This window comes from Podarcis tiliguerta, assembly GCF_965153285.1.
Source record: "Podarcis tiliguerta genome assembly, chromosome: 3".
In the NCBI taxonomy this organism is placed as follows: Eukaryota; Metazoa; Chordata; class Lepidosauria; order Squamata; family Lacertidae; genus Podarcis; species Podarcis tiliguerta.
This window is the reverse complement of record NC_139536.1, coordinates 85,336,333-85,348,679: the sequence shown is the minus strand read 5'-3', so window position 1 is coordinate 85,348,679 and position 12,347 is coordinate 85,336,333. Positions and strand designations below refer to the sequence as shown.

Sequence of the window (12,347 nt, the reverse complement as noted above, 5' to 3'; positions counted from 1 at the left end):
ATAGCTGCACAGTGAAAGCAGCAATACCTCTTGCTGTTCTGGCTTCTGGGATAGCTGCGCAGCCTGCATTCGCTCCATAAGACGCACACACATTTCCCCTTACTTTTTAGGAGGGAAAAAAGTGAGTCTTATAGAGCAAAAAATACGGTATTTGTCCCAGATGAGAACAAATATTCGAGGACAAACAATATTATTTCATTTGAAGCAAATCCTAAATTAAAAGAGAGCTTTATGGGGTGCAATCCAGATCTTTCCCCTGCACATGCAGAAACTGCCCACACATTTTCTCCTTCAGGTGGTAGCTTCTTGTGCCTCACAGAGTGCTCCCCTTGATCTGGGCACTGTAATTTTTCAGCAGGCATGAATGGCTGCTCCTGCATGGAATTAGATCATTTCAGAGAACGTAGTGATCAAATCACAGAATGACAGTTCCATAAAAGCTTTTCTGCCCAATCTATTTATAGTGGACACAACCTCAACCAGGCCCAATCACCTTCTAAATCCGGCCCGCGGACGGTCCAGGAACCAGTGTGTTTTTACATGAGTAGAATATGTGCTTTTATTTAAAATGCACCTCTGGGTTATTTGTGGGGCCTGCCTGGTGTTTTTACGTGAGTAGAATGTGTGCTTTTATTTAAAACGCATCTCTGGGTTATTTGTGGGGCATAGGAATTCGTTCATCCCCCCCCCCCCAATATAGTCCGGCCCCCCACAAGGTCTGAGGGACAGTGGACCGGCCCCCTGCTGAAAATGTTTGCTGACCCCTGTAATTAGACCCACCTCCATGGTGGTCTTGTGCTACTCCAGTAACGTTTACACAAATTGTACTATATGACACAATACCATGGTATTCCATGCCAATTCTATATGAATCAGATTTCACTGCTGGGTAAATGTCATTTCACATGAGTGCATGGCAGTGCCTCATTTCCTGCTGCTGTATGCACTGGTCCAGTCAATTTACCCCCAAATAGGCACTGGTGTCATTATGGCTTGTTTAGTCTCTCCAGTTTCTCCTCTGTTGCTGCTTAGTTATGTGCAGGTCTGCCGAGTAAACAAAAAAATAAAAAATAATAAATAAATGCTGAGGTATCAGGCCCACAGCCACCAGGCAGCCTGGACTCTTTGAGCTTTCACTTTTTCAGTAAAAAGGAGGTCACTAGGCCTCATGGAAAGGAAGATATGAAGGAAAACGTGCAAGCAAATTTCTAAGCAATTAATCTTGAGATGAGCCGGCCTGGATGCTTTTCAGCGTTTTTAGCCAGGCATAGTGTCAGAGCTGGGACTGACAAGTCAGTGGTTTAGTTACCAGGCAGCAGGAATCCCTAGGGTCTTAAGTAGCTGCCATTCCCTCTTCTCACTAAATGAAGTCCCTACCTGCTCCAGTGTGATTTTCTTACGCTTTGAATCTCTAGTTTAAAGTTCTACTTTTTCCTCTTATCTCTCTTCATCCTTGGACTTAATCCTGGGTAAGTGGGTATAGGATTGCAGCCTTGGCTTTCTTGTAAGGGCCAAAAGAGTCACTTTCAACGCAGAACAGAATTTAAATACAGCTATAAAACTATGTTATGAAGGAAGGTTATGATATCAAATATTTTAAATACATTTAAATTATTAATGTTTAAAAAACCCGTAACATTTTAAAATCCTCAGTGGTTCTGCTATTGGAACAGAGCAGTGGAAAAAGGAAGTATGTTTTATTTTTTTTACTGAATAGCTAAGCAAATAAATAAACCATTTCAAAAATAAAAGCAGACCACATTGCTTTCCACAGTTCCCCACCCTCAGGGGTTACAGGCCTAAGAGAACTCCTTTTGGGAATTGTTCCTCTGTGCACACTAGCCTGGATGTAAGTTCAACAGTACATGATTGGGATTTAAGCATCTTAAGTGAACACCAAATGCCGTGATCAAGTCAGATAATGGCTGGCTGAAATCTTGGAGTTGTACCAATTTGGGGGCAGACAAACGTTGCCATTTATAGTACAAAGATGCATCACTTTGGTTAGAGGGACCTAAATTTGATGCCTATGCTACAAGGACTAATGGTGTAATCCTAACTATGTCTTATCAGAAATAAGTCCTTTTAAATTCAGTGGGGCTTACTCCCAAAATGAATGCAGAAAGGATTGCAGCATAACCCTATTTACCTGGGAGTCCCCATTTTGCAGCTATTTTACACCTCCTTGTGTATCTTCCCAACAACCATATGAGGTACGTCAAACTGAGAGTTAGTGACTGGCCCAAGGCACGTAGTAAATACAAAATTTTAAACTGCACATTTTTGTTGTTACTTAAGAACATGGGCAAGCTGATTTTAAGTCGTGATGCTGTCAAATGTCAGGAATAGGGATGGAATGGCCCGTCAGTTTCAACGCTCTCAGTTTCTCATTTTTCTGATCTTAAATTCAGTTCTCTACATTTTGTGCTTTTATAAAAATGCTCACAAAAACCAATCTAGTGTGAATTCCTCTTAATAAACACAATTCTACACGCAGTTTTGACTAATGCACACATTTCTGCAAGCAATTCTATCTTGACAGAATGAATTTTTGCATGCTATTTTCATCAAAGTCTTTGAACACCCACTTTCTCCTAATATATGCATTTTTGTAAACATTGGTTGGAGAACTGCATCACAAGTTTTCAGGTAAGGGCAAATTCTGGAGTATAGCTCTATACTGTTTTGGAAAGTGTAAATTTGATAGATTTGGCTTTGAATGAATACTGAATCAATTTTCCCTCTCACCCTAATTAGGAGAGGAATGTACCAATCAAAGCATGCAGGGTAGGGGAAAATGCTTTCCAAACTTCCTTTGTTTTTCTTTCTAGACTTCCTGTTTCTTCACATCTAGTATCTCATCACCTCTTTTTGTTTATATAGGCTATATTTCATCTACACAGTTGCAGACGTTACGTTTTATTCATATATAATCAAGTGAACCAAATGTTTTGTTGATGTTTTCACTCTAACTAGAGTTCTTTGCCTTTTAACTAGAATTTGGAAAAAAAGAAAGAGAGGCTTGGATTCAGAGTTTTTGACAGCAGAATCCAGTCACAGGATTCTCCTTCTTGCAGAGAGATGGGAGTGGGGCACACAGAAAGAAGTGTTTTTCACTGATTTCTCTTTCTCATAACTAGTCTGGTCAGTGGCATAGCGTGGGGGGTGCAGGGGGGGGGGCAGCCGCACCGGGCGCAACATCTGGGGGTTAGGGTTAGGGGGCGCAAATCCACGGGTTAGGAGGTGCAAATTACTTGCCTTGCCCCGAGTGCTGACAACCCATGCTACGCCACTGAGTCTGGTTTGAATGCAATGACCAGCTACGTTGGGGCACAAAGCAGGAAAGGCAGGAGGAAAACAGAGCATGTGGGGAAAGGAAGGAGGAGTGTAGCAGCCCAAGACTCATCCCTTTAATGCCAGATCATACATCAGCATTAAGGCTTGTATTCAAAGCAGTTCTAAGGTAAATGTCAGTCAGCACAAGGATTTCCCCTTGCATAATGGAACATTCTCCTCCCCTCACTGCATGTGTTCCGTAAATCTACTCTAGGGATTTCCCCAACTTTATGAGAAAGATCTGGGGCATGGGTAGGCAAACTAAGGCCCAGGGGCCAGATCCGGCCCAATCGCCTTCTAAATCTGGCCCATGGACGGTCCGGTATTCAGTGTGTTTTTACATGAGTAGAATGTGTCCTTTTATTTAAAATGCATCTCTGGGTTATTTGAGGGGCATAGGAATTCGTTCGTTTTCTTTTTCAAAATATAGTCCGCCCCCCCACAAGTTCTGAGGGACAGTGGACTGGCCCCCTGCTGAAAAGGTTTGCTGACCCCTGATCTGGGGAGAAAGCAGGGGGCATACAGGAGAAAAGTACAGGTACGCGAGTGGAAGTTGTTCTGCTCACATAATTACGTCACCCAAAGTGTCAAAGTATCAGCCTAACCTACCTGGAAGGATTTGTCTTCTCTTTTTAATGTACTGTTCTCTTTATAATCAACTTTTTAAAAAAGTGCTTAAATATATGTAACAGAGATAAAACAGTAATTCGTTTAAGTCATGCTCATTCTCCCCTGTTCAATAAAGTTGCTCAGGGTTGCTGTGAGAGTGAAATGAAATAATAATTACGAAGCAATTTGTGCAACAATAGCAAAAACAAAACCCTAGGCTACTCACTGTAAAGGAGGGTGCCATTCAAAGCAGTAGTCTTCACTGTCAAGTGGATCATCATTCGGTTCCACTGTGGCCCTGATGCATGTCTGTCCTTAGACAGAGATGTTACAGAAGGTAGTTCCAAATATGAATTCACGGTGAACGATGGGAAAAATAGGGTTGTATCTAGAACAAAATTTTAAAAGGGCAGTCAGTATAAAATTAAATGAAGTTTCATCAGCAGAATGTCTCCATGTCATCACTGCCTAAGCATAATTACTCCAAGTCAAAGAAAACTTGTAAGGCCAACCTTTCCCCCAGGATACCTTGCCTGGTTAGAAAGGCTGGCAAGGAAGGACAAACTGGTTTTCAAAAATGGGAGGTTTGATTAGTATCCTTGAGCTTCTTTTACTTCCTCTTGTTTAAGTTCATTATGTTTTTGGCTGCCTGGTTTGTATTCTTCCCCAGTATGTATACTGGCTGCAATCCTATATACTAGTTGTACTTATAGTTGATAGATAGATCTCTATATCCCAGATCCAAACAACCCAAATCTTCATTTAAAATCTTATCAAAAGTACTGGTATTACTAAGAAACAGAAGCAGATTTCTGGGTGGGTTTTTATTTTGTGGTTTTATATTTTGATTTTGTTGTGTGAACTGTCCTGAGACCTCCATGTATAGGGCAGTATATAAATTCAATCAATCAATCAATCAATCAAGAAGCTGTTACACTAGCTTCCAAGCATGTGGGTCACATTCCTCAGAACTGGGGCCGCAGACTAACATTTCACTTTGTTAATATTACAGACACACATTCAAAAAGAAAAGGCTGTGAAAATTAGTCTGATTTTGGCTTGGTGTTTGGAAAACTGGCAAGTGGCCTAACCTGCGCAGCAAGGGAGTGGAACCTGCAGGCCTCCAGATATTGCAGGACTACAATTCCCACCATCCCTGACACCTAGGCATGTTGGCAGGGGGTGATGGAGTCTCTGCCTTATCTAAAACACTCATGTGACCATCCTCCAGTAACTTTGATTGGCTGCTCCCGTGCTGATAGATCTACACTCCTTTGTCTAACTTTGTCTAACATATTAGCAGGAAGGTGGGTGGGTTGCCATGGTAACAATGGCCTGCCCTCCTTTGTGACAGGGTCAATGTGGGTGGGTTGCCATGGTCACAATGGCTTGCCCTCCTTTGTGACATCTTCTGCTTCTCCCTTAAAAGCCACCAACTACAGGTGTCCATTGTGGGTTAGTGAGGAGTGACAGAGCGAGGTGTGTAGGTGCAGTTGGTGGTAAGAGAGACAGCAGAGGATTTGGATTTCTTCAGATTTTGACTGCTTAAAGAGGAGGTGGAGCCAGAATCAACCATGCGGTCAGTTCCAGACCTTCAGGAAGAAGAAGGAAGGTTCAGCAGACTTTTCCTTCGTGGAACAGAGTGGTTCAGACGACTGAGAAGCGCAATGCAGCTCAAAAAGAGCAACAAAGTGGTCCCACTCCAGCCCAAGGAGCAGCCTCCTGTGGCACCACTTGTGACAAAGCTCTTCAAGAGCTTTCCAGAGCTCGAGAAGGCAATAGGCCGAAACCGGGCCCATATTAGACCAGCACCTGAAGAGGACATAATTGTAGAAGATCTGGAATGAGTGTCCGGTGTGATGGGTCAAGGGAAGGCGCTCCACTTTGAAAGAGTTAAAAGGGAGCAAGGGAAGAACGAGGGCAACAAGATCGAGGTAACCCTCCAGCCTCTCCTGAGCTGCAGAGGCTCAGGGCAGAGAGGCGAAGGGAACTAAGTTCCCGCAGGAGGAGTGCTCGTCTCCAGACCAGGAGAGGCGAGTCACCAGAGGATCGTGGCCGCCCTATGCCTCGGGGCAGATAAAAGCCGGCCAGCCCCAGTCCCAAGTTGCGGGAGCAACATTGCTGGTTGCTAGTTCCTGCCTGAACCTGTTCTGCTTTCCTGCCTGAGCTCCTGACCCGCCCTGGTTCCCTGCTTGCCAGCCTGTTGCTGACTTCACCCGACTCCCTGCCCTGCACCCAGCATCAGCTACTACAGACTGCCTCCACGTTGCACCTTTGACCACGGACCGGACTTGGACCTCGCCTCTCGGGTAACCCACGGACCAGCACAACGAGGAAGGAGGGAGAAAGGATTGAAGAGAAGTGAAAATGGCAGGGACAAAAGGCTGACTGCTGACTCACCCTTATTGTGCGATGAAGAAACCAGAAACAATGAAAAAAAATTAGGCCCTTTGGGGGATGATGTCTATTTCTTTTTGTGTATCTTGTTGGTGCGTAAGCATAAATAAAGCAAAAACAATATGTTTGTGGGGCTGTTGGTTTTGGTTTTATTATGTTTTTTGTATTCTCATTTTATATTGTTACTTTGTTAACCGCCCTGTGATCCCTGGATGAAGGGCGGTATAGAAATTTAATGAATGAATGAATGAATGAATGAAAGGAAGCATGTGTGTGCTCCTTAGGTACACAGTGCCCTATACAGAGGCTTCCAGGCTCACTGAAAACATTACTGGTTGTGCTTTTCTTCTTGGGCCCAGCCACAAGTCTTAGGGAGGGTTATTGTTCTTCTTTGTTATTTTTATATTGTGAACCAATCTGTGATCTTTGGGTGAAGGGTAGTATAGAAATACAACAACAACAACAACAACAACAACAACAACAACAACAACAACAACAACCTGCCTCTAGGAGGTTGAAATTGAGACTCAAATCTTATGGAGAACTATTCCATAAGATAGAATATACAGCGTTCAAGCATGTTGCTGATGAATTTGGCTTGGTATCTTCTGACTTGTTTTTTTAAAAATAAATAAATATGCATCTTTTTTAAATACCAGTTTCTATATACAAACCCACCCCCTGCTTTTAAACTCTAGTAATCAGATCTCATAGCAGCTGGGTCAGTAGCCCTTCCATTTCTTAATCTGCAAGCACCTTCCAGCAAAAAGCAATCCAATTTGCAAAGGTGCAAGTTTGGCAGTAATAACACATTCAAAGTAAATGCACTTTCCATGATTAAATCTTTAACCGGTTCTTGGCAAATGGTAAATTAACTTGTTTTATACACTCATCTGAATCAAAATGAATGCTACCAAAATGAAAGTCCATTTAATGCACATTCATCCTTTCACCAAGATATTTGCAGCTCTGCAAGCATCATTATGTTGTTCTTAATGCTTTCCAAAGCCAGTTTTATTACGATCATTATTAATGTCCTCAGTATATTTTACTACGCCTTGGTAATGACCCTTGAGAGCTGCCATAAAGATAAATTAGCATATTATCTGCATATATTGTGATGGTGGGATGTAGTCAAAACTATAAAATGGCTATATGTAAAGGCAGAACCCCCATCCAAAGACAGACTCAGCAGCAGAGCACTCTTATTCCATAGAGGTACAGCTGCTGGAATAATAAAAGAATCTCAATGTCTGAAAAATCTACTCTTTGTTGCCACATATTGCCCATCAAAATGATTAATTGTCCCAGATACTTTAATGAAACAAATTCACAGATTAGAAATGTGGTTGACAGCTCAGTTTAAATGCCTGCATAGCTGATGAAGCAGTATTTTGCTGTACTTTCAGGTGGAATTCCTATGAAGCAAAATCCCCCTCCCCATATCCATCTGCTTGCCTTATACACGTGACCGGAACGACTGCTAATAAACTACATTTTCTTTCTTTAAAAAATACATGAATTCAATAGGGCTCTCGTGGTTCTTTGGAATTTAAAAACGGTGTCCTTACATTTTTGCATTCACTTTAAACAATATTAGTGTTGTTGGGTATTGAAATCAGCACTGTGGGCTACCCATAATGTCCTGTAGAATTTAATCCACAAATTTAGTGCATTTAAGAGTACAGTGGTACCTCGGGTTACATATGCTTCAGGTTACAGACTCCGCTAACCCAGAAATAGTACCTCGGGTTAAGAACTTTGCTTCAGGATGAGAACAGAAATTGTGCTCTGGCAGCGCAGCGGCAGCAGGAGCCCCCATTAGCTAAAGTGGTGCTTTAGGTTAAGAACAGTTTCAGGTTAAGAATGGACCTCCGGAATGAATTAAGTACTTAACCCGAGGTACCACTGTTAACCTGCAGCTGCTCCGTTACTACCCGGGGACATATTAAACTCGCTCTACTCAGAAAGCAATCACGTGACTACTTGATGGGTTAGCTATTGTCAGAAGGAGAGGTTGGGCCAGGTCTTGGTTTGCTCAAGCAAGGCAACTCTTATGACCATGAGACCTGAAGGGAAACACAAGCTGCATTCAGCCAGACCACATTTTGCTACCTAATTCCCTCTCTCCCCAAGTTATGAACCAACATTTGCTGGCTTTGCATAGTCCTGGCAGAGGGAGATCCTGGGATGAATGGAGAAACCGTCACTTTCTAAACTCTGCCAGCTCATGGAAGATGGGGCAGCAGAGAGGGTGGTCCATGGCCCCCTGTGGCTCTTCAACTGCCCTCCCCTGGGAGCTCAGCTTAGGATGCTATGCTCCCTAAAAGTCGTATTAACCAGACTTCAGCCTCACTTTTTCTGCCCATAATTGCCACATCTGCTGCTGAGAATTCTGCCAGTTCAGCTTGGCACTAGTGGGAATTTGGTGCTAAAGTACAGCAATAAACAATATATCAATAAATAATAACCACCAGAAATGCATTAACCAAATATGTGTAAATACAGCTTAAGAGCACACAATATGTAATGCATTTATGTGACCTACTAAGGATTTCCTCGTTTTCTATGGCACTTGTCTCATAAATATGACTATCTAAATATGCTGAGTATTTTTGAAAAGCACCTTTTATCAAAAGTAAAAGTAGATTTGACAACTCCTTCTCCTTCCTTAACTCCAGTATATTTGGATCAAATGTATTTACAGCCAGACATACCGCAATATTTTACAAAACACTAATAGGGAAGCTTCAAAAAGATTTTAAAAGCCAGTAGTGCATTAAAATTCATCATAATCTACATTTTTATTGATCTTAAACATAACCAGTAAGTCTATGTCAAATTTGTTTTGTATTGTAAAGAAAGCTGGAAACGAGTAGAATCAATTTCTGCAGTCTGTGCTTAGAAGATAATAGATTTTTTAAAAAATAAAATAAAAAGGCTTTGAGAAACATTGGAAGAATATATCAGTGCCTCACCAGCATATAGTAGACAGCGTGGGTACTTATAGATTATGTGGGAAATGCTGAAGGTCAAAAGAACATTATGTTTTGTTTATTTGGGATAACAGGGCATTAGCTTTCAAAGTCTAACTTATCACCTTCACCTCCCTTCCTTGCCACTAACATGCAGTCACTTGCATCTGATGACAGTATTCGACTACTGAGTTATTCTGCTTTGAGAATTCCTCTTTACCAGCCATTGGTTTTGGATTGCCATGTGTGTGCATGATGGTTCCCTTCCACCAAAATGAATACAGAGTCCCACAAGTACAGGAGGTGTCTGTAAAACCTGGGGTCGTTGTGCTGGCAAAGTAGTGTATTACAGTAGTTTGCAATTGCACATATATCAAATATGCTGATTCGGGAAATCTGGAAAGTACTTTTCTTAACTATCAACTGTCAGCAACCTACATATTTTGCTGGTCAAGGCAGAGAGGAAAACATTGATAAATTGCATGGATGCAACCAATCAAGCGGCAAGCAGACAGATTACTAGATCCATTTCAAAAAAATTGCTGATGGGTACTAGAAAATTGAAATGTGAATTTGTAAAAACATCTGGATTTTCCTCCGTTTCCGCAAAGTCAAACTTGGCTCAAATAATGGTCTATGACTGATCTGGCTACTGGAAACATTTGAATGGCATTTGCATCCACCTTGATTTCTCACTCTGTTTTCAAGACTTTGCTATCAGGCATTTTTCTTTTTTCTTTTAACAGCAGAATCTAGTTGAACCACATTGTATGCAAGGATTGCCTGTCCTTAGTGTTGGTGCCAGACTATTTTGTGCCCTAGACAAGGCTAACGACTTGCAGCCCCCACAAAAAACTGTTAACCTCAATTTTCAAAAACAGATTTTGTGCTATGGAGCTCATGGAATTCCCTCTTTTTGAACAGGATAGGATATCTTCTGTTGATGCACATTCAATATTTAATTACATGTACACAATATGAGATGCTCACATGAGCAACTTCCAGTTTCCCATCCCAGTATTTAGCATGTGGGCATTAATAAGGCAGCTTACAGCAAAACACACAAATACATAAGGCTTCTCTTTAAAGCCCTGCTACCACAAGCCATTTTTTCCTCTTCACCCCATATCCTGCTAATAATAGGTACCCACATTTCCTGAGTCCTCTATACTGACACTTTGCCTGGATTTTCCTACCAGTAGCTTAGTAGCAGCTACCAGTAATCTACACCAATATATACAACTTCTTGCTTCTTAATAACTCATCAAAGGAATAGTAAGAGACATCAGTAGTGGCAACCACCACAGAAAGTTCCTTTGGTCTGGCTATGTCACCCCCTTCCCTGTTCTCATCAGAGGAATAGGCACAGGGAGGGGAAAATTGGCTTGGTACATTCATACTGATAATATTAATGACTTGCCCCTCCCCGCTGCCCTCAGCATCCACTGACAAGAGGCAGTCACCTCACTCTGCCTAATGGTGGATTCCTCTGAACAGCCTTGCTGCTGACTAGAAAAAAAGATTGGCTACCAGGCAAAGTTTGTAGGTTTCCGAGTAATATTATCAATTATTTTTAAAGTGCTGCTGATGTATTCATACCCCCCCCCAGCAAATTGTTGAAAGCAACCTTGCAGCAATGTCACATCTCTCCTTGATCAATGTAGGACGTTATCATCCCCAAGAATGCACATAGCAAGGAAGCCAGGAAGAAAATTCAAAAAATAATGGGATATTGCCTACCGAATCCGAATGCATCTTCCCCACAACTCTGCTCAAAAGTTTATTTAGAATGACCTGCCGAATTCTACGGATAGCTTTGACTTGCTACAAAACAAATAACCATGACGGGGAAAGAGGGAGGTCCCATTACCCTTAAGTGAGTTAACACAGGAGCTAGGCAGGCTTTCAGAGCTCTCTACTGGTTATGCATATTTTTCCCCAAGTGAGAGCACACACTGACAGGCCGCTGCAAGGAAGATAATATCAAAAATATGCTCAGTAGAATAGGCCCCAGGAAAAGGCACAGCTGCCCCTTTGAGCTTCAGAGAGCTATTTATTAAACAAAAGTTCCTTTAGTGTTGCACTTCCATCTGCTCTGCTTTTGTGTCGCAGATTTTGCTAAGCCATACCTCAAGTGATCTCCAAATGAGCTCTATTGCCTGCAAATTTACTGTCTGCATTTTCTGTGTGACATACTTAGCTAATATGCCCACTAAAAGAGCATACTGGATATAACAAAGGCATGGAAACAGTCACCTTGAATTTAACAGGCAACCCATCCCTATGTTTACTTAGTACTCCAGGGTTGCTCCAAATGACCCACTTATTGAGCATTCACCCAGATTTGCTTGCACAGAGCCTTCATGGTCTTTATTGAACATGCATTCTGATTGGTTTGTGGGTGGCGCTGTGGGTTAAACCACAGAGCCTAGGACTTGCTGATCAGAAGGTCGGTGGTTCGAATCCCCGCAACGGGGTGAGCTCCTGTTGCTCGGACCCTGCTCCTGCCAACCTAACAGTTCGAAAGCATGTCAAAGTGCAAGTAGATGAATTCCGACGGGAAGGTAAACGGCGTTTCCGTGCACTGCTCTGGTTCACCAGAAGTGGCTTAGTCATGCTGGCCACATGACCCGGAAGCTGTACGTCGGCTCCCTCGGCCAATAAAGCGAGATGAGAATTGCAACCCCAGAGTCGGCCATGACTGGACCTAATGGTAAAGACCTTTACCCTTACCTTTTAGACCACAAATTTGCAAGAATTGCTTGCACGGTGTTTTTATGCCTTCCCATTCATCCCACACTCAGTGCATTTCCCATCACTATCCTAACTGCAAAAGGTCTATTTCTTTCTTTCTTTTTTTAAAAAAGATTTAAGCAGATTTAATCCAGTTGTGCAAATCTAAATTTCCCGGTAAGCAGTTGAATACTCCCTTGCAAACTATCGATAGTTTGGAGATGAAGCTACTGAATCTAATGGGATTCAGAAATTGTGAATACATACCAAAATCTTATGCATATTTCAGCAATGCTG

General features: G+C 42.2%; 1 protein-coding gene across 6 annotated transcripts in view; it reads right to left on the bottom strand.

The window, feature by feature from the left end:
- The window catches only part of EYS (eyes shut homolog), a 456,551-nt gene that overhangs the window by 112,768 nt on the left and 331,436 nt on the right, over positions 1–12,347 (bottom strand). For all 6 annotated transcript variants that reach the window (XM_083431300.1, XM_083431295.1, XM_083431298.1 and 3 more), the window contains one exon: positions 4,172–4,333. In XM_083431300.1, coding sequence (XP_083287426.1) covers positions 4,172–4,333 — 162 coding nt within the window. The remainder of the gene's footprint in view (positions 1–4,171; positions 4,334–12,347) is intronic.